This window comes from Colossoma macropomum, unplaced genomic scaffold, assembly GCF_904425465.1.
Source record: "Colossoma macropomum unplaced genomic scaffold, Colossoma_macropomum, whole genome shotgun sequence".
NCBI lineage: Eukaryota > Metazoa > Chordata > Actinopteri > Characiformes > Serrasalmidae > Colossoma > Colossoma macropomum.
Window position 1 is genome coordinate 18,873,752 of NW_023494795.1, and position 26,026 is coordinate 18,899,777.

Sequence of the window (26,026 nt, forward strand, 5' to 3'; positions counted from 1 at the left end):
GTGGGCGGGGTTAATGACGTGGCGCGGTGCAGGATAAGTAGGAGCGCTAATGTGAGCAGAGAGAAAGCGAGAGGAAGAGAGACACACGGTGAGTCAGTCAGTCCGTCAGTCAGTATGCAGTGCTGAGCTTTAGTACAAAAGCCCAGACACTTGGGAACAGATAGACTTTAAGGCAGACTGGCTTTCCTCGCGTTGTTTTTCTGTTAGACAGTCACTCTGTGTATCGAAGGGCGCTGACACGCAGAGCAGCTGCATATCCGCGGTGGGAGAGACGCAGTGAAGTCAGTTTGGGTGACAAAGTCTTTCCCCGTGTCACTGTGAAGAACTGTTAATGTCACTGAATCCGACGCAACAGGTAGGCAGATGGTGTTGCTATGCTCGTTTAGAAGTTTGTCTGTATTTGTCCAAGTTAGAGTTGTGGACATGGCTGACATCTGTTTGTTGATTGTTTTATAACAGGTTATGTTAGAGTCCAGTAGACGTGTGTCGATGTTCATTAATAGGCTATCGCGATACTTAACACGCGTGATATTGTTATCGTGCACACTGAAATATCGTCTCTGCATTTTAGTCAAACATTTAGCACCATGTGTTTTTATAGGTACACAAAGTAACTCTGGTTTCACGAGGTCTCACTAACGTAGCACATTATGATACCATGAGTTTTTTTTAGTTATTGTTCTGAGCGCCTTACTGCTCTCAGTGAAGGCTGCCGTGCTAACCTTTCATGCTCTGACATGATGTCAATTAAGACTATCATAAAAACAGGATTCCCGAAATGAATGAAGACTGCTGTACCATTGTACCAAAACCATCAAGAAGACCAAGATATGTAACCACCAAAACATTTTTGCTATTTATTATTAAAAAAAGTCAACACTGAAATGTATGCACGTGTATTATCTTGTACTTCCTTGTATTTAGTTTACATGATGTCATAAACTAAATAAAAATAAAAGATTAGGTAATTGTCCTCATTTTAACATTTTTATAGCTGCATTACAACAGTCCTGCCTCACTGTGGCATATTGTGGAGATCAAATCAGTATGTATGTGTGTACAGATAAAGTGTCAGGTTTACCTGGAATGCCCTCTTTTTCCCCACTAACTGATTTTGATTTTACTTTTTAACTCAACCTCAGTCTGTAGTCTTCAGAGAAAACCTTGCTGTTGCACGTCCGAGATGATGTTAAAATGATGGAAATATATAGGCTTAAATGTTGGGCTGGTGTTAGTTGCTCACAAAGAGGACACATAGTTAAACACCCAAAAGGTAAAGTGCCAGGCAGATTCATTGCTGAAGTCTAACTGTTGCCTGCAGAGCACACAGTAATTGAGAATTGTGATGCAGACAGATTAGCTATAAACCTTTGGACCAAATGTGCTTTATGCTAAAAGTACCGTATTATTTACAACCACCTTTATAACAGTCTGAAAGGAGACTGTGATGGTGCAAATTAAAGACTGTCAGCCATAGTGTCCACATTGCCCTAAAACCTCTTGATTTATTACTGTTCTTTGGACATCATACAGATACCCTTTGCCATGGAACGCTAGTTACTTGATACGTGGGGGTGTCCTGTCACAAAAATAGCCCGTAGGTCGATTGCTTTGTGCTGATTTGTTTTTGTGGTGCATCATTTGTCAAATGATGAATATTGGCTAATCCATAAGAAACTATTTTATTATAATGTGGTTTACACATTGTCCCAGTGTATGTAACTAATGATAGGGTGATTGGGGATTGATTTATTTTCTTGTGGATATTATTTTCTTATTGGACATCTTATTGTTTTTAGTGTAATTCCCATGTTCTTTCATTTTACTTATTATATGGCAGTATTTGCCTTTTCCCTCACTTTCCCATTGCCAGTGTAATGTGCCAGTTGTGCAAGTTGCTGACAGGCTGTAGGCACAGTGCTTGCTATCACTGTCTGAGCTGAAGATGACTAAGCTGAGATCTCTCTGGTTTTGGGAAGTGTGTCTCGGCAATGATTTGCAAACAAAAAAGCCCTTATTTTGTTCCAAAAAATGCCTGAAAAGTCATATTTTGGCACCTTTTACCTTAACCTCTTAAATGGCCCAATGTTCCATTACACTTTTTTATAATCTAAGAATAGCTCAGTCAGTTTTACATTGAAGACCCTGTAGTTACTGAATTGTAAGCCTTAGTATGTAATAAGCTCAGGATTTTAACGGGTTAATAACAACTCTCTCCAGTTATCACTTACAATCAGAAGACAGTACTGATTGAACTCCGTAGTTATCCTGTAATACTGAGCAATCAGGGAAATGTGAATGGAATGCGTGACACTAAGTGCTCTGTATTTTGTCCTGCTTTTGCAGTTGTACTTCATTTGTAACTCATTTTTTGAGGTGAAACTCTCTGTCCTCACAATGATTCTGTTCTATTACAGTTCTTTAGGAAAATATTGAGTGCATCACAAAACCTTCAGATCGATGCACTGATGCATTTTTATAACCTTATTAGTATTGTTAATGCTTACACATTTCAGGCACTTGTTTCAGACAGTGCTGAGCTATACTGGGTGTAAGGTTTTTTTTTTGGGAATGTGACACACCTTTCTCATTGGGGTGGAAGTGCTGGAGGTCTGGTTCCCACTCCTCCTTTTGAGGGAATGGTTTCCCTCTCTGCCTCTCCCTTATCCTTTTTCCGCTGCAGAGGAGAGGGAGTGAGGGAAGCTGGAGTGGGGGATAGCACCGTGGCCTTGGGCTTTTGTTTCTGGTATGCACCACTGGCCAGGAGTTTCCTCTATCTGAAACTAACCTTCTCTTCTTTCTATAACCATTTAACTTCCTCTTTCAGTTAGTACATGAAAATGACAAAGTTATGAAGAAAATAGACTGATTTTAACCCTTTAAACTCTACAGAACCTTCAGAGGGTTCAGACTTACATTTTTTCACTCCCACACCTTACATAGTAGTACTGACTAATTCATAATTCATAGTAGTTACTAGATAATTAGCTTGAAGCTCAATTTATGAATACTAAGCCTTCAGTTTAAGGGGTTAATACTAGGGGTTTCCAGTGATACCAGAGTCATATAATTATTGCCAGATAATTGCTTAAAAACATATATTGACATCCAACAGATGTTTAGATTTGACTGATATTTCAAACTCACCGCAACCCAGAAGGATAAGTGGTTTAGATGATGTATGTATGTATGAACTTACCCTATACAAATAAATATTACATTTCTCTGTAAGGCTAATTCAAGTGGATCTCGTCTCAGTCTATCTAAGCTGTTTATCTTCCCTAAAATAATATTTTTAGGTAGTAAAAAATACTTTATTATTTTAGTTTTTATTATAAGTGTCAACTTTAGGGGACTTTCAATATAAAAAAAAACATAAAGGTTCTGTGCAGGTACATTTTTCATTCATCAAGGTACAAACAATGTAAATGTGCCCTCAAAGGTACAACAGTGGTATTAAGGTCTAATTGTGAACCTTAAATAAGTTTTTTTTTGAAAAGTACATATTTGTACTTCATAACCTAATGTTTTAAAACAGCACAATAAAATAAAAAGCCTGGAGACGAGACGGGGTGTGTGGAGTCAATACAACTTAGAGAATATAATTTCAATGGATTATTGTACAATTATGTTCCCTGACTAAAGGTACTGAGATGTACTCTTGAGGGTACCACCCCAGTGACAAGAGGGGTACTGCCCCAGTGACAGTTTTCTACCTTTATTTCTGAGAGTGGGGGGTAAATTATGCCACAGCTGAATACATTTGTGCAGCAGATGTACTCAGCAGTAGCATCATTTATGAGGAATAAGTTTTAATGGAGGAATATCACAGTGATCAACCAATTTACAGTCGTATGCAACAGTCTGAAAATTATAGATTTTCTAAGTGAAGATAAGTTTAAAAAAGTCTTCTTCGGGGAACAAACGTTATTTTTTCCCCCAATATATTACATTCAGAGAAAACAGCAATTGTGCGTCAAGTGTGTTCTCTGTGGAAGATGTGTTAACTTATTTTGACTTATAATAATTTGACTAGAGCACCAAAACTTTTTCAGTCAGCAGTGATGATCAGTCTGTGGCCATGGCCAGGATAAGAGGCCAGTGAAAGCGATTGAGAGAGTAATGATGGATTCATTGACCAACTGTAGATATGCCTTTTAGGTTGTGCTGTAGAGATTTTTTTCATTGTGTGCTCTGTGTGCAGGCTCAGTTGCCTCGCAAGTGTAGTTGCATTTGAAAGCATTTCACAGGAAATTGCTTTCAGTGTCAACCTCCCTCTGTGACATATTGGATATGAAACTCTGTGTACCTCTCCTGAATACTAGAGCTCTTTCGGCCAGGCACCTCACTGAGCTTTGTTAAGGGTTCAAAAGTCCTTGGCAGACTCCGATGAGTTCACTTTTGGTTGATCGTGTAGATCCTCTCTCCAGTTAGTAACAGGGATGTGCTGGTAAGTAGATCTGCAAAGTAGTTTCTGCCTCTATTTACTTCTAGGTACTACTGTTACTTTGAAATAACTCAGTGAAGTAGCATAGCATAATTAGAGCAGAACCTAATTTTGTTTTATTGGCAGAGTGCAACAACAGAAGTAGTGCACACAGAAGGAAATTTCAGAGAGAAATTTTCCTAAGAGGTAGAATGAAGCTCTTGAGACTTAAGCTTAGATTAACGGTTCCTGTACTTACAACTGCCAACAGTCAGCGAAAAGTTCAGTGCCTGGTACTTTTCAGTGTTATTTTATTGTGGTCTTGCGGAATAGATTTACACAATCGTACAGCCGTTCTCATTACTGATGTGAAACAGTTCATACCTTTTTGTATGTAGAAGAAATTTGTACTTTGTGAAAGTCTAACAAGAAATAACATTCATTACTGCCACACATAAAGTGTTAAATAGTGTCTACGCAGCACAAGATGGATTCATTAGTTGTGTAAATATAGGATGATCTTGTTTGGTGCCCCTCTCTGGCTCTGTTAGGTCTTGTTGTATAGTTTTTTCATACTTGGGTTGTTTGTTGTCTGGGCTTGTCACCCAGTGAGTCTACTTTAAGAACAGACTTTGAACAATTATTAACCCAGGGATGCATTGTTTTTCATACCTACTGTAATATTAAAATACTGAATGCGTTGTTTTTTCACTGTGAGTGTTCTGTCTGTGTTTTGAAGAATCAAGGCATTATCTGACAAATTTTGGTCAAAATAATCCAGATGTAAACCAGTAAAACAGTATTATATTTTGTCCATATAGTGTAGACCTGCTGATATCGACCAAATTGCTTCAGCACTACCAAGTATTGATCAGAGATCAAATTCTGTCATTTACTATCAAGTTTCATACCTTTATCAGCATCAGTGAACAAATAAGCATGCGTGTTCCAAAGTCTAGGTTTCTGATTGGTTGTATAAACTATGAAAGTAATCTATTAACATCAACACTTAATTTAATTCTGCACTGTGCATGTCTGGTTTTTTATTGCAGTCTGTTGAAATTTATGATGTTTAATGAAATATTTTTAGTATTAAAAAATTTTTCCAGTATTGATATCAAACTCAGGGTATCGGTAGTGTTAAATTTGGATATTGAAACAGTATCCTGCTCTGAAGAACCAGAAGAAGAAGAACTAAAGAAATTATATAATTATTATTATTAATTAGAGTATGTTCACCGGTTTTTCTTGTTTTGTTGTTGGCTATATACAGTTGTATACAAAAGTTTGAACACCCTGGTCAAATGACATGTTTTGTTGATTTTCTAAGTGAAAATAAGTTAACACATCCTCTACAGGACAAACTTAAATATGGTATTTTTCTGCAAGTGTTAGTGTACAATTTCTGTTTATTTGCTGAGTTTAACACAAAAAGAAAATAGAAAATATTAAGTGTGCTGTATCTTTTGCACAGGCCACAAATTATGTGTTTTACCCAGTATGGTAAATTCAGCAAATAAACAGTAATTATGAATTCAAATGTGTAGAAGTGTGTTCTCTGCAGAGGATCTGTTAACTTCATGTAGAAAATCAACAAAACATGAACATTTTCATTCAACTATATCTATCTTTCACTTATCCTCTTTTTATTCTTTCAGTGTATATTAAAAGGTGCCCTGATGAAGATGCAGTAGTCCTCCATTCAGTCCGACAGCCCCTGAAGCCCCACATTTCAGATTGCTGATTCATTTTCCTGGTCTCTCTGCTCCTGATGTCCCACATTGATGATGTGACTGTCCTACACCTGGCCTGAATGCTTTTGCTATGTCTGAATCTCCGGAGGGAGACACCCCCTTGCTGCAGCAGGTGGACTCCAGCAAAGCAGGGGGCCGAGTGCTCTCCCCTATCTTTAACTCCTCCTCTTCCCCCGCCCTGCCCATGGAAGGTCACCCCATCTGCATTCCCTCGCCCTACACGGATCTCAGCCACGACTTCACCACCTTGCCTTTTTACAGTCCCAGTCTGCTGGGCTATAGCAGCACATCCCTCTCCGACTGCCCCTCAGTGAGGCAATCTCTCAGCCCCAACCTCCTCTGGCCCTCTCACAGCTACGTGTCCCCACTGACCCTTCACTGCTCACAGACCCACACCCAGCAGAACCAGCTCAGCAGTGGATCCTGGCAAGATCTAACACCCTACGCACCTGAGGAGAACAGGTACTGCTGCCCACATCAACCTGAACTTACCTGCCAACAATTGCCTACTTGAAGCTAACCTGAAAGCAAAATTGATATTTTTTACCTTGTACATTTACGGACTTACACATACTAAGCATGATTCATCAAATCATTTAAAAGACAAAGTTCATGTTTCCCATAATCTTCTATCAAAATGTAATAAAATGTAATGCAATGACTCGCTGGTAACACTTTACTTAAACCCTGCTACGTAACATTGACATAAACATGCTAAAAGCTCTAGTCCTGGTCCTAGAGATCTACCACCATGCAGAGTTTAGCTACAACTCTAATCTAACACACCTGATCCAGGTAATGGAGGCCTTCAGGGGCATCTAAATATAAGCGGCAAGGGTGTTGGATCTGAACTCTCCAGGGGGGCGGGGATTGGGCACCCATTTCATATGCTGTCAGGAGTAGTAGAAAATTACCCAACATCCACTTTTTTATGTCTTTTACACAGTCCTCAGTATTATTAAATTAAAGTTTATAATCTGATTTGGTCGATATATACAATTGTATATCATCAGCGTAGCAGTGGAAGTTGAAGCTGTGTTTACTGATAATGGTACCCAATGGTAGCATGTATAATGTGAATAATAAAGGTCCTAAAACAGCCTTGTGGAACACCATGCCTTACTTATGTATGAACAGAGGATTTGCCGTTTACATTCACAAACTGATAAAATCAGTTAGGTAAGATCTGAACCAGGAAAGAGCTATTCCTGTTACTCCTACAAAGTTATTTCAGTGTTATGTAGCATGGTTCAAGTAAAGTGTTATCGACCTGCCTCTAAAACGTCTTCTGATTTTTGGCTACGTCACAGATCATATGTTTCACCTTGCCCTCCTGCTGCTCTCACATGTCATTGAGTGAAAATACTCAGATAACTCAGAGACCCTCTCTAACACTTTATGGAAGAAAAATGTGTTATGATCTCTGATTTATGTTTACTTTAAAGGATTAGTTCAAAGGAATAGTTAACTCCTTTAGTTTATCACTGAAACTTTGAGGCTAATGTAGCTAGGAGGTAGTGGAGGCTGATTTATGCCAATTAGCATCATACCAGACTGACTGATGTTCTATTGACTATAAAACTGGCATAAGGCCATAGGTGTGAATTTTATGTCATACAGTCTCAGCAAACTTCATAAGATAGTCTGTGTTGATTTAGGTATACAGTTTGCTGAATGCTAATTTTTGGAGTATAAGCTTCCATTATTTGTTAGCTGCATTAGCCTTGTAACTACTGCAAAACTAAAGAAGCAAACTTCACTGACTGTCATTAGTCAGTGATTAATTGCTAACAAGCAAGCCTACAATCAAGGATACGTGCCATCAAAATATCAGTTATACAGCAGAAACTTCCAGATCTAAAAACTGACTGGCTAAGCTATATTTGAAGCCAGTGTAAATTGCTTGATATACACAAACCTGCAGTCAAATGCAAATGTTTGAACACCTCTGGTCATCTACAGGGAACAAACTTAAATATGACCTCTGCAATTTTTAGTCTCTGTTTGCTAAGTTTAACATATTGGGAAAAAAAACACTCAAATTTAAAATAAAAATGTAAAACTTTTGCATAAGCTGCAAGTTTTTTCTGCCCCAATATGTTAAATTCAGCACATAAACATTAATTGTGCAGGAAACTGTGCATCTCTAGAGAGGACTTGTAGTTATTTTTACAAAAAAAAATAAAAAATCAGCAAGACGTAATCTGACCAGGGGCAGCCAGACTTTTGTGAACAATTGTATGAGCACACATATCAACTTCTGTAATCATTCTGTATTTATGCACTGACATATCGAAGAGTGTTCCTAGTATGGACCTCAGTACTGATAGATTGGGCCAGGGGTCAGCATGTATATGAAGTAAAGGGCTCTAAACCATATTGAACACATCCTACATAAGAACCCGTTTTTTATTTTTCAACCAAGGGAGTGATAGTTTCCTTTTTAATGAAAAAGTTAATGAAAAAAAAGTGGACAAAATGACTGAAATATAATGATGGGCTACTGAAGGTTCTATATTCTAAAGCTCCAAAGATACATTTACCACTCACTTGTAGCCAAACATAAATGGCTCAACGAAAGCTGTTGCCATCCACCATGTCCTTCTCTATAGTTTCACACACTCATGTCTGGTTTCCTCACATTGCACTGCTTTCTCACACTTTCTCTAGAGAACACAATGAAATAGTAGTCTGTCTAATTGCTTGAGCATGTTTGCTTTTGATGTGGCCTGTTGCGCCCTCATGAGTACAATTCAGAAAAACATTTCCTCAACTTAAACCTGCCTATTTTAGTAGGAACTGATATTTAAGGAAATTAAATAAAATTTTATTATTTTTTTTAACAAATAGAATTGGTCAAACAATTGTTTATTAGTCGGTTAAGGGTTAATTGGTGAATCACTTGCGTCCCTAGTCTTGGCTACATCTGTAGCGATTGCTTTAATAGAGAAATACAAACTGTATCTTGTGTCTGACGTGATTTGTGCTCTCCCTCTGCTCCAGCAAACCAATAGGGAAAAGGTCAGTGGAATGTGGGGAGAGCTTTAACTCTGTAGAGAGTAAAACAGACATGCACTTCTGCGCCGTATGCAGCGACTATGCCTCTGGCTACCACTACGGCGTCTGGTCCTGCGAGGGATGCAAAGCTTTCTTCAAAAGGAGTATCCAAGGTAACAACTCCCCCAAGAAAACTTATAGCATGAAAATGCACAAAAGCTTGCACATACACATCCACTGACTTGCATTAGTGCTTATGGTGCAGATGACCCTTTTATTGTCGTAAGTAAACTGCACTCTGCTTTGTTTACCGAGTGCCCCCTCCAACTCTGATGGGTTTATCTGCAGTGTTTAACTTTGTCACTGTGACCTAGCAGCTTCAGTGTTTCACTCATCCTATTCTTCTGATTAGGACACTAAGCGAATGTTTTAAAAGTAGAAAAAAGCACTTGCTTACACACAGAGACACATTGGACGCATGCAGAACTCATTGTCCTAATATGTCTTCACACTACAGCCATCTTAATGAGACCCTCCTGTCTCCTGTCTGGGAACTTGAGTTGGTTTCTAGCCTCAAGGGCTTTTAGAAGCACAGCATGGTGTTCTCTCTTTAGAGTTAAACCAGAGCCAATAATACCATTAGTTTCTGTTATTGTCTTTTTAAGTGTGTTGTCTCAGAGGACCTCAGTTGCACCTGTTTTGCTCCCTTATGCTTTATGTCCAAAAGTATCGAGACACTGCTTCTAATGAATTCAGCTACTTTAAGGTGCACCTGTTGCTGACGTGTTCAGTTGCACATATAGTTTATATTATCTCCATAGAAAAAGGGTTGCCAGTAAAATGGGATGGTTAGAGCAATGGTTCTCAAACCGGTCCTCAGGGACCCCCAGACGGTACTGATATTTCCTCCAACCTAACTTAGAGCACAAAAGGATTGAGCAAAAATTCTGACCATCTAGGGGGCCCTGGGGACTGGTTTGAGGACCCCTGGGCTAGACGGATAAAGCCCCTAAACACTGGACTATGGAGCAATGGCACTATGTTCTCTGGTGTAATGGAGCTCCATCCAGTACCTCTGGGATGAATTAGAGTGGTGTTTGTGATCCAGAACTAACCATCCAATATCAATACCAGACCTCACTAATGCTCTTATACTGAGTGCAGTCAGATCCCTAGGGCAATGGTCCAAAATTTAGTGTAAAGGCTTCCCAGAAGAGAACAAATGAGTGGACAGGCTCCCTATTAATACCATTGATTTTAAGGAAAACATCAGGTAAGTAGGTGTCTACAAACGTTTGGATTTATTGTGTATTTAGTGTGTCATGTTCTGATTTGAACTAAAATTCCTGTTCCTTTTTTCATATTTACACTGGCACATCCTGCATCAGTTGGCAGTCTAAGATTTTCTGAGTGAATGAGTGCTAATAGCTACTGTTCACACATATTCTGTCTCTTGATAAGGCCATAATGACTACATCTGCCCTGCAACCAACCAGTGCACCATTGATAAGAACAGACGCAAGAGCTGCCAGGCCTGCAGGCTTCGCAAGTGTTATGAAGTGGGAATGATGAAGTGTGGTAATTGCCATTCTCTTTTTCTGTCTATCTATTTGTCTGTCTGTCTCTATTTGTTTATCTGTCTATCCGTCTTTCTGTATTCTCATGCTACACTACTGTCTACCATGCTTTGCCAAGTTCCATCTGATAATATGGACTTTGTTTTATGCTGCTGTTCTGGACTTTGTCAGCTTTGTCAGCTGATTTGATAGTGATATAAAAATCTAGTATATGTAGGGTGATATGGTAATTATTTGATTATTCATGTGATTACTCATTGTGCCTCTGCACACTCACAAAATAAAACATGAAAATCTCTGCATATTTTGTGACTGTAAGTGTATTTTTATGTTTTATGTGACTGTTTGTTTTTAGCTGTGCAGATAGAACATTTTGTTAAACACTGTGGCAAAGGTGAATATCTGAGATAGCTTACTCACATGAGAAAAATAAATAATTAGCTCTGAGCTGAATTAAACCTTTGTTTCTGTGGAGACAGATTTTTCCATCACTGCTTGTGCAGTGATTTTATATATATGAGGTTTAATTCTCAAGCATTTAGTTGTTTATTAAGTTTTCAGGTGTTGTAGAAATACTCTTAATTAATTGTTAAGTTTTGAATGGAAACAAAAAAGTTAAATTCTTAACACAGCCAATGGAAAAGGATCCAATCAGGATTTTTTTTTTTTGTGGTGTCTATGCAGATAGAGCCAGTCGAGCTATCCCTTTGGTTAGGACTTGACCTGAAATGAAGGCTTATTGTATCAGACTAACTACCGGTATAATTGGGTTTTAATCCACAATGGCCATAAGCTTTGCGCTGACATACTATTAGAATCCCATAGGTGCGCTAGCAGAAATTGACATTTATGGCCTGTACTGAAGGCCTACCTCAAATAGTCAGGGTTTGATCAGTAGTGTTAGTGTGGTGTACTTTTGGGGTGACAGCTGTAAGTTGATCCTCTTTGTGTGTGTGTGTGTGTGTGTGTGTGTGTGTGTGTGTGTGTTTTAGGTATGCGCCGAGACCGTGGCAGTTATAGTCGTGGAGGCCCACAGTCAAGGAGAGTGACACGATTCCCTACGAGAGCAGTAACGGGCAGCCAGAGACAAGCAGAGCGAAGAGGCTTGCCACCCATCAGGATAAAAGAGGTTTTTACTGCGACACTGAGCCCAGAGGAGCTCATAGCCCGGATCATGGATGCAGAACCACCAGACATTTATCTGATGAAGGACATGAAGAAGCCCTTTACTGAGGCTAACATCATGATGTCACTCACAAACCTGGCTGACAAAGAGCTGGTCCACATGATCAGCTGGGCCAAGAAGATCCCTGGTGTGTATATACGTGCGCATGTGTGTGGGCTTGTGTGTGCAAGTGTGAATATTCCAATCTCTGCTTTATTTACATTGAACATTAAGTTCATGCACATTTTGTTCAGAGTTTAGTTTTCTGTTCTGCTTGCCCTATTATGTGTTTGCTTATTGGCCACATTTTGAGAAAATAGATGATCTGTTGCTTGCAGTAACTGATGCTGATTTCGTAATGCTGATATAATGATGTATATTCATTATAAAATTAGGAAAAGTTTGAAATAAGCACAAATAAATGGAAGAAGCTATTATAACATAATGGAAACACATGAAAACACTCAGCTTCTCAGCATCATCCGTGTTGTTTTTTTTATATTGTATTGCTGCAAACAAAAGCTAAATGCTGCCTATTCTTTGAATCAGCAGTGGCAAAGTAAATGTTATGAAAATCCACACTGCTAAATTTTCTAAAATTGTTGCCAGTTTGGAAGTGTTATTCTTGTGGAACTGACACATTTGAGGTGCCAACTGTTCAGCTGATTGAGATGCAGGTGTTGTTTCTGTTTTGTAGCTAACAAGATGTGCCATGAGGTGTGAAGGCACATTGTGCTGAAGCTGATGGAACAATGCACTAGTAGGGTTATGAGTTGGAAGTCAATTGTGTAATCATCTTTTTAACAAGGATGTGTTATTATATTAATATATTAAGTGATGGAGAACCATCAGATAAGCTCATCAGTATAATGAAGATAGTTGGCGCTGTTAAAAGATGCTGCAAGATTCTCACAGGGTCAACTTCTCACATGCAAAACTTTAAATGTCAAAAGCTGAATAATGCTGAAAAAAATTGACAGGGTACTATAGTTACAGCTCTGTGGTTGACTGACAAGGTAGGTGTATCTAATAAACTAGCAGCTCAGTGCCTTCTCAATCACTGTCTCATTACTGTATAATGTATATTCTGCAAACATTGCTATGAAACATGAGTGTTGTGTACACAAATGTGCTACAGACATGACTGAGAAGTCTGAAGTAACTTATTGCACATCTAAGCTGAACCTTATAGTTGAAAAGATACTTTGCTCTTCTCAGTGTTACCTTGATAAGCCACATCAATCACCGAGCAGAAAAGAATTTACCTTGTGTAGAAGATGACTGTATCCCATGTAATGTTAAACTATTAGCTCTAGTATTAGCTCATGTACTGATTTAACAAACTACTTGGTGGATTAACGACTGACAAAGCAATGTTTCAGATGATTCTCAATCAGATCGCCAATCAGAATGTAAACAGTACCTAAAGGAGTTAACTGAGTGGTCTTTTTTGGTTCCATGTCTGCTAGCTAAATTGTTTCCATAGGATAACATCTTCCTCAGCATGTTAAGCCGCAACACTATAAAGGAGAGTGCCAACTTATGCAAGTTTAGTTGTATGTACAGTGTGCATATGAGTTTAAGCTTAGTGCATTAACTTTTGACAGTGTCAACCATTCTCATCACACCAGACTTAAAATTTGTGACATGCAGCATTTCCTTTCTAATCCTTGATTACATGTTCCCTTGCCTTAATAAAAGCATCGGTCCTGTCAGGTAAGGATCACACAAGTATCTTGAGATTTCCTTTCCATTATATCTTGAGTTCCTGTCAATTTCAACCTACTCTTCCATAAAGTAGTTGCACATTTGAGCTGGAGTTTGTGTGTGCCTATTTCAGCATTTCACTGTTCCAAACTGAGAATTTAGACTGAGGTCCAGTGATTTTGCTGGTCACTCAATGTGTTCCCCAGTTTTCAGGAACCCTACAGTTGTCATACTGGAATGGGGGAATGTCAGTGTTCTGCTTAGACATAAAAGATAAAGTTAGTGGAAGAGTGGGCTAAAATAGACAGGAGTGTCAAGACACTGGTCTAATCCTACCTGCCTAGATTGGCACTGTTGTCAGTGCATCTGGACACTTAACCAAGTATTTAAAAAAAAAATGATGCATGCAGTTTTTTGTCGGGAGAGCTTACCTTTTAAAATGAGTTGGAAAAGTGTTTGTGATCCAGAACTAATCATTCAACATCTAAATGCTCTTATGGCTGAATGTAATCCAATTAGAGACAATATTAGCTTTTCTTTTCTGATACTGATACTGAACCCTTGAGTTTTACCTGATACAGATCCTTTATTTTCACTTTAAAAACTACTAAGCTTTAACAACATTTTACAGGCTTCAGATACTCGCTGGTATTTGCAAACTAGTATGCGAATACTCATTCTCAAATTACCCTAAAAAAACTGTAGTCAAGCAAGCGTAACTCTAAAAAGTAATGCTATACTTACATTAGGGGTGGGAATCTCTAGGCACCTCACGATTCGATTCGATTACGATTCAGAGAGCTGCGATGCGATTATAAAACGATTATCGTTGCATCTCGATGCATCTTTTTTTTCTATATAGCATTTATATTTTCTCACTGTGAGCTCAAGTTTCGAGTTCAGGTTTCAAGTTTATTTGTCATTTGCACATGTCAGGACATTTATGCATTGAAATGCTTGTGGAGAGGCTCAGATCACTCTACAGAAAGTAAATAAGTAAAAATAAAAATACAAGAAAAACCAACTGAAATATATTAAATATACACAAAATATACACAGAATATAGAGACAATATACATTTTAAAGTGACTAAGTAACTCTGTGTTATTGTTATTTAAAGTGACTTGGTACTTTTAAAGCAAAGTATTTGCAATGATCCATAATGAATTTACTTCCAATATCTTTTTTATTAAAACAAATAGAAGTGATGTGGCAAGTGAACTACAAGGCTCTCATTCAGTGCTCTCGTTTGGAGCACGAGAAGCTGCTGCTACTCATCTGCGATAAAATGCGCAGTTACGGTGAAATAAGATCCTGTGGTGATGGATGTCCACGCAGCACATGTTACAGCTATTCTACCCGTTTTCTTTAGTGATTTTATAACTTCGGTTTTGGTCTCGTTGTAGAGACGGGGGGGATCGCTGTGTCAGTAAAGTATCTTTGAGACGGGACGTGTGCAACATAGCGCGAAAGCCCTGTTTCGCAACGACTGAGAACCGGCGTGCGGACTGCAGGTCACATAGCAGCGATGTGTTATTCGCATTTATAAGCAGCGCAGTTGGTTTCCTGGTACGTTAAATCTGCAACGAGAGACTATCAAACACTAAAAAGTGGCGAAGCTGAAGTCGCTTCTCTTTCGAATTCTCCCATTCCACCTTAAATGGTGCTGCATTTACATTCGGCATCTCAGTTAGAATTTAAGGTGGAACGGGTAAATTCGAACAAGAAGCTGGAGAATAAGAAGCGACTAAGAATCGATTTTTTCCCGCACCCCTAACTTACATATTTCAGATGCTTTATCAAATTTGTTGTCCCTCCATGGTATACCAGCCGCTCATCACAGATTTATCATCCAATCATTTAAAGTGCCCACACACATGATTTCATACGTTAACACTAACTCCTTGATTTAAAGTCCTTTCCTGGTGAAATGCATTATACTTTAACCTACAACGTTTGTGGCAAATTTTGTGGCTTAAAAACAACCAATCTTCCAAATACTAGAAGGAGAAACGGACACCAACGTAATGGACGAATATTTGAGTATTCAAATTATTCAGGCCAGCCTTCCTTTTTTTTACCTAAAGCGCTTCCCTTAAGACGAGCATCTAAAATTTGGCTATCATGCTCAAACTACTCAAACACTCTGTTACCTCACAGGAAGAAATACATAGCTAACATCACATCACACAATGTAACTGTGGTATTTCTTTGAAATTTGTAATTTGTGGTACATTTTTATTAGGATTGGATCGGATTCATTATTTTTCTCTCCTGTACTCAGTCCAGCATTTTCTGCTGTTATCGGTCTGATACTGATACCTGGTTTCGGAATGGTGTCATCTCTAAATCATATCCTCACAGCAATGTTCAAACATCCAATGTAAAGCCTTCCCAGAAGAGTACAGGCTGTTTCTGCAGCAAAAGGAGGCAAACTCCCTGTCAGTACCCTTGATTTCAGAAGAAATGTTGACAATAAACATTTCTCACACTGTATTTTTGTGTGTGCAGGTTTCATGGAGCTCAGTCTCTTTGACCAGGTCCACCTGTTAGAGTGCTGCTGGTTAGAGGTGCTGATGTTAGGGCTGATGTGGAGATCTGTTAATCATCCTGGAAAGCTCATCTTCTCCCCTGATCTCATTCTCAGCAGGTACACCACTGTTTGTCTATCCTAAATGAATGCTCATATCTGCTTTATCTAAATGTTTGTTCACTGTTCAAAGCTCTAACCATGCAGTACATGAATTGCGGATGTAAATGATTAACCATTTTCCATTACCCGGCAAATAAACAACTGTTCCTCCAATGTTATTGTTTAAAACCAATATCTTCCTAAGTTCTTTCTTAAATTTGTTATTGAGAAAGTTGCTAAGAAGAAATATACATCAGATTCAAGACATGTTCTTAAACCAAAGAATTGTTGGCACCTTTGTGCTCTTCAGTGTGTGTAGATTCTATTCTTATGAAGAACAAATCCCAAATGAGAAAACTTTGGTGAATGTCAGAATCTTAGTAAAAACTGCATAAGTGGGTTTTCAGAAGAAATTTCTTCTTAAGAACAGTTGGTGAAAGAGGCCCAATGTTAATTTGTTTTCCTTTCCAATGAACAGCAGTTCCTTTTTGAATAGGCCGGTTTATCATTCAAGTTGAGAAATGTCTTTGAATTGTATGCACAATAGGCAACTGGTTGAGATACACCCACTCAAAATGAAGAGAGCAGCTAAAATAGTGGTGTTTGGGACCGCTTTTCAAGAGGATGGTAGTAACTACAACAGTGTACCATATCGCAAGTAAACATCCACCTTCGAAAGACACAGCTATTTTGTCCATGATCTCCGAGAGAAAGGCTAATGCATGGAGATGTGAGGAAATCACATATGGGTGTGCAGTATTATAGAGAATGTCTTAGAAGATGGCGACAGCTTTTAGGAGCTACTGAGGTACACTGAGCCAAAGCTAGGTTGAACTTAGGCTGGTAATGAATGATAAATATAAAACTTTAGAGTATAGAAATTGGCAGTTAACTATAGATTTGGCTCACCAGTTAAGCTGGTTGCAGACTAATGATAGTCAGTTATTGGACAAAGAATTTGCCCATATTTGCATCCCTAATGCCCCAGTTGTTGAGTAGAGCCATCTATGCTCTTTATCCAGCTACATTTCTGAATGGATAGAGGGTAAAATACTTCTCTAAGGGTGTGTTTATCTGTGTATATGTGTGTCTGTGTAGGTCAAGCGTTATGTGACTTTAAAGGATGTCAAATAACCAGCACATCAGACTTCACATGCACGATTTTCATTATGTGCCACATGCTGGTTTCTTCGTATTCCACTAGTAAGCCTTGCTGCTTTTGACCCTGCTCGTCTTCATTCAGTAAATTTGACAAACTTTCTATCTTTGCTCCAGTAGTTTGACTCAGTGGCTTGCGAAAGAAGAAGTAACGCTCTCTACCTTATTCAAACCAGTAATTTAGTAGATCTGATTCAATTCTGCTGCATTCATTACTAGCCTGTTTAAGTATAGCTGAAGGTGGCCTTTCTCATTTTTACAGCTTAAAAATGCATTTTCTCACAACTAAAGCAGCCTGGCTAAAATCTATTTCCTGGAGTAATGGGACTCTATGAGGTTAATGTTGTTCTCTGCCCTGCTCCTTTCCTCTTCTCAGTTAATGATGTGCTGTGACTCACACACTTGCAACACCTTCCTGTATGCCCTAAATTCTAAATTTGATAGCTGGAACACGTTCCAAAAAGTCGGGACAGGAGCATGTGTTACATCAGCTTGCCTTTCAAGGACACATATTAATCGTTGGGGATTAAAGACACCAATTAATACAACTTTAAAAATGCATTTTTTGCCATTCTTCTGTTCCAAAAAACTTCGGCTGTGCAACCATGTGGGGTGCATGTTTTCAGGAGAAGACAGGTCTGGACTGTAGGCAGGTCATTCTAGCCATACTGTTGTAACATGCAGAGTGCATTGTTATATTGAACTAAGTATGGACAGCAGCTACAAGGCAACATATATTGCTCCAAAGTGTATGTATATCTTAAGTGTTAATGGTGGCTTTGCAGATGTGCAAGTTACCCATGCCATGGATAACTTGCACTCCCCCATACCATGTCAGACCCTGACTTTTCAACTTTACACTGGCAACAATCTGGATGGCCATTTTCTTCTTTGGCCTGGAGAACAAGACATCCATTATTTCCATAAACAGTCTAAAAGGTTGACTCATCAGACACAATACACGTTTCAGATGAGCTTGAGCTAAGAGAAATCGGCAGTGTTTCTGGACTTCTGCTGTGCATGAATGCATAGTTACAAGCAGTGTTTATTAACCACAGTTTATCAAAGTACTCCATTCATTTGGAGACATCCATGACAGAAGCGTGTTTTTTAAATGCAATGCTGTCTGAAGGATTAAAGGTCATAGGTGGTGTTTGTGGTCTTGTGGTTTTTGGTGTTGCCCTTTATGCACAGAGATTTGTCTGGATTCCCTGAATCTTTTGATGATCTTCTGCACCGTGGAAGGTGAAATACCTACATTTTTTAGAGTTGCTCATTGAAGAATGGTGTTGGATTATTCACTGATGAATTTTTTTGGGGGGCAAAGTACCAAGCCCATTCATCACAATGGACTAGGCCTTTCCTATATACTTTCTATTTATACCTGAGCATGATTGCTTCACATGTTTAAGATGTTTCTTTAACATTTCACAACATTTCTAGTCTTAAAAGCAGTGAAGTTCTAGGATATTAAATCTTATTTGGTATCAGGTAAAGCTCATCTATAAATCTAATGATTCTTTGTTGATGGGCAGGGATGAGGGCAGTTGTGTTCAGGGCTTCGTGGAGATTTTTGACATGCTGGTGGCGGCCACATCCCGATTCAGAGAGCTGAATGTACAGAGAGAGGAGTATGTCTGCCTCAAGGCCATGATCCTCCTCAACTCCAGTAAGTGTGCCTATGTGTAATCCTCATATATAACATGGTGTAACTTCATCGAATTCTCAAATTATTCCAAAATGCAGAATTTGCATGTGATTACTCCAACATTCATTTATTTATCTATTCATCCATCCATTCATTGTGATTGTGTGTGTATGTGTGTGTAAGTGCACATATGTGTGTTTGGGATCACAGTGTTCTCTTGAATCTGGCCCTCTTCCACAGCCCTGTAACAAGTGGTCTTTGACCAAGACCCATAGATCTTTGAGAAATTTTACTGGAATCCTGTCTTTAATTGAAGGGAGTGTTGGCCAGGGTAACTAAGAGAATCACTCACACGCTGTAAATGTCTATTGAGAACAACATGCTTGGTTTGGGACTCTCTCAACACATATTTCAATTTCTTTTAAATGCATAAGTAAGTAACAGGTGGTGCTGTGATACTGTTGTGTGTCGTAGCGAGATCATATTTCTTCTCTCTGATTCCCCTAAACCTTTCATTTATCTCTCCTGTATTTTTCTGTGCTTCACAATGAGATTCTGAAGTGCTCCACCATCTGTTTCTCATTACTCTCCCTCACTAGACAGTTTCAGAATAAACAAAACACAACATATGTTCTCTGCTTACTTGGCAAATGCTTTCGGCTTTTTTAAAAATCTTTTTTAGAAGTAAGGATGTGACTGTGGTGTAACTGGCCGTGTGGCTGTGTGCTGTTGCAGACATGTGTCTGAGTTCAGCTGAAGCAGGAGAGGAGCTACAGAGCAGGACCAAACTGCTGCAGCTGCTGGACTCAGTGACAGATGCGCTGGTCTGGGCCATCTCTAAGACGGGCCTGAGCTTTCAGCAGCGCTCTGCACGCCTCGCACACCTGCTCATGCTGCTCTCACACATACGCCATTTAAGGTACAGCCCCTTGCACCTCTTCTCAGTAGGTAGAAATCTAGATAGTAGGTCTGGGAAAAAAATGACCATTACTGATAATGAAATAATTAATGATAATAATGATAATTATTAAAATCAAACAAATTTTGTTGATTGATAATGCATGTTTGAGGTGTTTTTGTGCTGTTGAATGTTCTGTAGAGGCTTGGATTTTGAGCTATTCTTTCGTCTGTATGCTGAGAAGTGATATGTACATTTCACTTGCTTGACTGTGAATTGGAAGAAGTGTTGCCGTTCACACATAATTGCACAAACCAGAACCAGGAACAATTAGGGGAGTTAGCTAGTGCACTAATTGTTAGTAATTGGGAGTAAAAAGCCATGAGACATCATCTTAGCCTGAAAATACCGTTTACAAGTAAAATTGAGCATTGAAGTCCATATAATAAATAGAGATAAGTCATATTAAATGATATGAAGAATGAAGAATGTATTGTGATGATTCTGGTCTTATTGCCCAGTTACTAGAGTCATACACTATAGTACACAAAAGTAAGTTTTTTTTTTTAATTTTCAAAAATAAATTTTGTCCAGTAGCAACACAAAACAATGTGTCTGCTGACATCTAGGTTATCCTAAGAGTTTGCTACAGAATATCCCATTGGTTTGCAAGAGTCTTAGAGAAAGCGCTTTATTCTCTTTAAGTCTTTAACTACTTACTTAAACTCCTGAATTCCTAATTGTCCACCTGATTGAGTGGATCAAGCTTTCAGGAGCATCTGAATGTGAGATCTGGTGGATATAATTAGGCTTGCAATAAAACTCTGCAGGATATTAATCACTAATCAGGAGCAAATGGAGAATCAGTTAGTTGTACACTGTTCCTGCAGACATTTAGTCAAACCTTTGTGTTTTATATTGATAAACATGTTCCTCACCGCTATCTCCCTGCTTTATCATCTTTAAGTTAGTCTGACTTCCGACCTTTTGGTTGGTAGAGTACATACAGTGTAAGTCAGTCTAGTCAGATATTTGGATATACTCTTAATTACGATCTGATTAATCAGTTACCCAGTTTAACATCCAGAGGTCTTCATAATGAATCTCACACATACGCCATTTAAGGTACAGCCCCTTGCACCTCTTCTCAGTAGGTAGAAATCTAGATAGTAGGTCTGGGGAAAAAAATGACCGTTACTGATAATGAAATAATTAATGATAATAATGATAATCATTATCATTAGCAAGGGGCTGTACCTTAAATGGCCTTGATTTCATTGTATTTCTTTATCTGCTGTCAGTACCAGTAGATATGCAGGCATTAATCAGTTTAGCCAGTTTTTCTGATCTAGACTGTCTTCATACAAAGACTGTCTTTTCTCACTTCAGTAACAAAGGTATGGACCACCTGCATTGCATGAAGATGAAGAAGGTGGTGCCTCTGTATGACCTGCTCCTGGAAATGCTCGATGCTCACATCATGCACAGCTCACGCCTGCCCCACGCTGGTCCGAGAGAGCCCACTGTTCCCAAGGACAGCCCCCGAGCACAGGAAGCTTACAACTTCTCCTCTCATCAGTGGACCCAGCCTGGCGTAGAGGCCGCTTTGGAACTCAGCCAAACTGGTAAACTCAATACTTCTACACATTTTTCCATATAACCTTTGTTTAAAAGCTGAATTGGCAATCTGTTGCATTATATATTTTTACATTAAAGATGGCAATGACATTTTTGACAATTAGTCAAGCCAAAATCTCTACAGTCTTCCTAGCCATTATGTCATTAAAGAATTACAAGCCCATTTCCAAAAAGGTTGGGATGCTGTGCAAAATGTAAATAAAAGCAAAATGCAATGATGTGCAGATCCTTTAAACCCTATATTTGATTGAAAATAGTACAAAAACAACATATCAAATGTTGAAACTGAGAAACTTTATTGTTTTTTGAAAAATATTTGCTCATTTTGAATTTGATGCCAATAACATGTTCCAAAAAAGTTGGGAACGGGGGCAACAAAAGGCTGGTAAAATTGTGTAATGCTAAAAAACACCTGGTGGTTAATTAGCAACAGGTCAGTAACATGATTGGGTATAAAAGAGCATCCCAGAGGGGCTGAGTCTTTCAGAAGTAAAGATGAGGAGGGCTTCACCACTCTGTGAAAGACTGCATAGGCAAATAGTGCAACAATTCAGGAATAACGTTTCTCAACATAAAATAGCAAAGAACTTTTGCTTTTCATCATCTACAGTGCATAATAACATTAAAAGATTCAGAGAATCTGGAGAAATCTCTGTATGCAAGGGACAAGGCCAACAACCAGTATTTGCTGGCCGTGATCTTTGGGCCCTCAGACGGCCCTACATTAAAAACAGACATGATTCTGTAGTGGAAATCACTGCATGGGCTCAGGAACACTTCTGAAAACCACTGTCTATGAAAACAGTTCATCACTGCACCACAAATGCAAGTTAAAACTCCAGAAAAAATCCAGAAACGCTGACACCTTCTCTGGGCCCGAGCTTATTTAAAAAGGACTGAGGGGAAATGGACAGATCAACAGATCAAAATTTGAAATTCTTTTTGGAAATCATGGATGCTGTGTCCTCCAGGATAAAGACCACTCAGCTTGTTATCAGTGCACAGTTCAAAAGCCAGTATTCATGATGGTATAGGGGTGCATTAGTGCACATGGCATGGGTGACTAACAAATCTGTCAAGGCGCCATTAATGCTGAACGATATATACATGTTTTGGCAACATATGCTGCCATCCAGACAACATCTTTTTCATGGAAGGCCTTGATTATTTCAGCAAGACAATGTCAAACCATATTCTGCATGTATTACAGCAGCATTGCTCCATATTAAAAGAGTCTGGGTGCTAAACTGGCCTGCCTGCAGTCCAGACCTGTCAGTACTGAAAACATTTGGCACACTATGAAATGAAAAATACAACAAAGGAGACCCCAAACTATTGAGCAGCTGAAATCCTGGGAAAACATTTCACTTTTTTGGAATGTGTTGTTGGCATCAAATTCAAAATGGGCATATATTTTTCAATATGTTTCAAAAAACAATCAAATTTCTCAATTTCAACATTGGATTTGTTGTCTATGTTCTATTTTCAATGAAATATAGGGTTTAAATGATTTGCACATCATTGCATTTTGTTTTTTATTTACATCTTGCACAGCATCCCAACTTTTTTGGAAATGGGGTTGTATTATGAACTCAGCACCATTATTCAGGCAAACATAAAATTACCTGGTAGTTGCTCCCCCTAATACTCTTTGGTTTAATGGCACTCTTGTGTATGAACTGAGATCCATTATTACTATTTGTAGGTAGAAATGGTGACCTTAGATACCTACCTAATGACTCTCTTCTGGAATCCCATTTATTTGCCATATCTGGCCAACCTAACCATAAACCAGCAAAGTCTTGCTGTGTGGCTTTTCTGATTATGAATGCTGTGAGTCAGAATTGCATTTATAATTACTGCTAAACGTAGCACATATCGCTTTTATTACTCTCAAGCCGCCTGTACAGTTTATCAGATGGACTAATCTCATGAGGGTACATGATGCAATACCTGGGCTGTCCAGTCACCTTATTTTTGGATAACATTTCTACAGTCAAACAGGGTCTGCTAGGATAAATTGCCAACAGCCAGCCAGAGTTCAGTTGTGATTACACAAGTCTAACATTTGCTGATCAATACATAATCTTATCAGTCGTATCCAGTGCACATTGCAGTTGTGCAGTTTTATTTGCATAAAATCTGCTGCAGAAACCTCTGTTGATGACAGCAATTGGATAATAATTAAACTGGGTTGGGCAGATGTGCAGGTTTGGCACTGAGAATAGTAGACTGGCTCCTGAGCCACTGGCTAAGAGTTATGACACAAGTTTGAAGCCCAACGATGCTGCAGCCTTCTGTGGTTGGAAGTCCAAGAGACCTCAGTGAGTGGGGACTGGTAGTGATTACCACTGGGGAGAGAAGTGGGCAAACATTCAAAAAAGAGAGAATCACAGGCTAATCTGGCTCCTGCTTTCTCTTAGTTAGACTGCGCTTCACTTTGGGTTTTCTTAATTATTTTGGCTGCTGTCTCATCAGCTGTGGTGAATCAGGTTTTTCCACAGATCATTTATTTATATACAAGTTGTTTACAACGAATGAATGAAAAGTCTAAAATACACATTATGTGGTAAAAAAAAATGTTGTGCTGTGGTACTGGCTACTTCAAAATATTTGACCATTCTGCTGACCATGGTAAAATGTTAGGTTCCTCACTTATCATCTCTCCTTTTCTTTTGCCAGTGCACAAAAGTGACCTTAGCATTGTGAAGATGGACTGAACCAGTACAGGAAGTGGATGTTTTTGTCAAGAAGGCTCATTTTCTGTGGACCTAAAGCTGTCTTTGAAAGAGGTCTTCATACAAAGCATTGAGGCTCAAAGAACCGATCACCTGTACAAAGCCTTAAACTGTGTAGTTTTATGAAAATGAGGATGGCAGCGTTAAGCATTCCTGGAAGTCATCAGTGATCATATTCATCAGTAATCAGTGGTTTTACACGCTCACAGAACAACCTGCATACTTTGAAGCAAAACTTGCATTTATTGTGCGTCTTTATAAGCCTTTCTTTTATATAGTACACTAAGCTGAGGACAATCTTAACTTTCCACTGTGATTGTTTGAATCACAGGTCTACAAAAGTGACATGAGTCACTCTTGCACTGTAAAATTTATAGTTATGACCCCCAAACAGGAGTTCCGAACAGTTGTTGTAATCACCATCTTGTGCCTGTACTGTTGTTTTAAAGGCTGTAATTTTGGACTAGTATTTAGCCTTAAGCCTTATTCTTAGGCTTTAGGATTGAGACGCCCCATTTACAGGGTAAATCCAAGACTACTGTTGGCTTAATCTGCCAAATATGCACTAAATACATCATGAAATTTCACATTAGAGCTGTCAGTGATGTAAACAAAAGCTCATGCTTAAGTACACAGAATGTAATATTGAGAAATGTTGGTACAGTTATGTAAATAAATCATCTAAACCTAATTTGCCATAGGCAGTTTTGTACTTCAGCAATTAAGGGATCAAAACTTTCTCAGCCAAAGACAAACAGCAAGCCATCATGTTTAGTGTGTGACACAATAGCCAAATTTGCATCCAACTATATGATGAAATGCAAGCAGTTTGGTGAGACGCACATCACTGTCATGGTTTACAAAATTACACTTGCAGTGTGGGGATATATAAAGCCAGATTTGTCATTTAGGCAGCTTCTGAATGTGAAGCATTAGCATTACGTTCTTCTCACAGCTTTCTGGGTTCCTTTTTCCTAAATGTGGCCTGCAGATGAGTGATTAGTATTCTGTTCTTGGCTGTTCTTCACCAAAATCACTAGTGGCTAACGATGTCTTTTGCAAGCAAAGCCAAGGTTTCATTATGCTGTTTTTTTTATATGCCTCTTCAAGAATGGGAATATGTAGGGAGAAAAAGATGCAGAATTTTTGTAAAGAAGAAAAAAGAAACATTCACCTGTGGTGACTGTGCAGAGAAAGCTGCACTTTTTTACATTCCAAAAAAAAAAAAAGATGAAAAAAATGTTTTTCACATATTGAATTTCTGTTGAACTGCTTGTAACTTGTTTCACCATCAATGTCTAAACGTAGGACAAACCGCAACTCATACGACAGCTATGGATTTGAAGCTTTAATGCTTACAGTTGTATCAGTGGTAACCCACGACTGCATGAAGTTCATTCCAACATGCCGAGTCTGACTTGGTTTGTCTTTTTGTGAATGTTGTAGCTGAGCATGGACTCTTATTTAACTGGAGATAAGCTTGTGTAAACTGTGTTATAGGGTTATCAGATACCAAACGTTCATCCTTACAAGGATTTCATCATTCAATAAAATGTTGTGTCATCTTCAAAAATGTGTATTTCTTTCACTGGTACTATTGTTATGTTTCCTCTGTTGCCAGTGATTTTTGAGCGGTTTGTCCAGTACTGAATATTCTGTATTAACACTGCATTAGTGCCTTGCTCTTT

At 38.7% G+C, this 26,026-nt stretch overlaps 1 protein-coding gene across 1 annotated transcript; it reads left to right on the plus strand.

Moving 5' to 3' along the window:
* The first annotated feature begins 17 nt into the window (after positions 1–17).
* On the plus strand, positions 18–25,911 carry esr2a (estrogen receptor 2a). Its single transcript, XM_036581722.1, is given in 11 exon segments — positions 18–355; positions 6,085–6,230; positions 6,233–6,642; positions 9,184–9,350; positions 10,639–10,755; positions 11,747–12,067; positions 16,138–16,276; positions 18,952–19,085; positions 19,800–19,983; positions 21,352–21,587; positions 24,283–25,911. Coding segments are annotated over 10 exon segments (1,779 nt in total). The 5' UTR covers positions 18–355; positions 6,085–6,197; the 3' UTR covers positions 24,321–25,911.
* Positions 25,912–26,026: the final 115 nt, after the last annotated feature.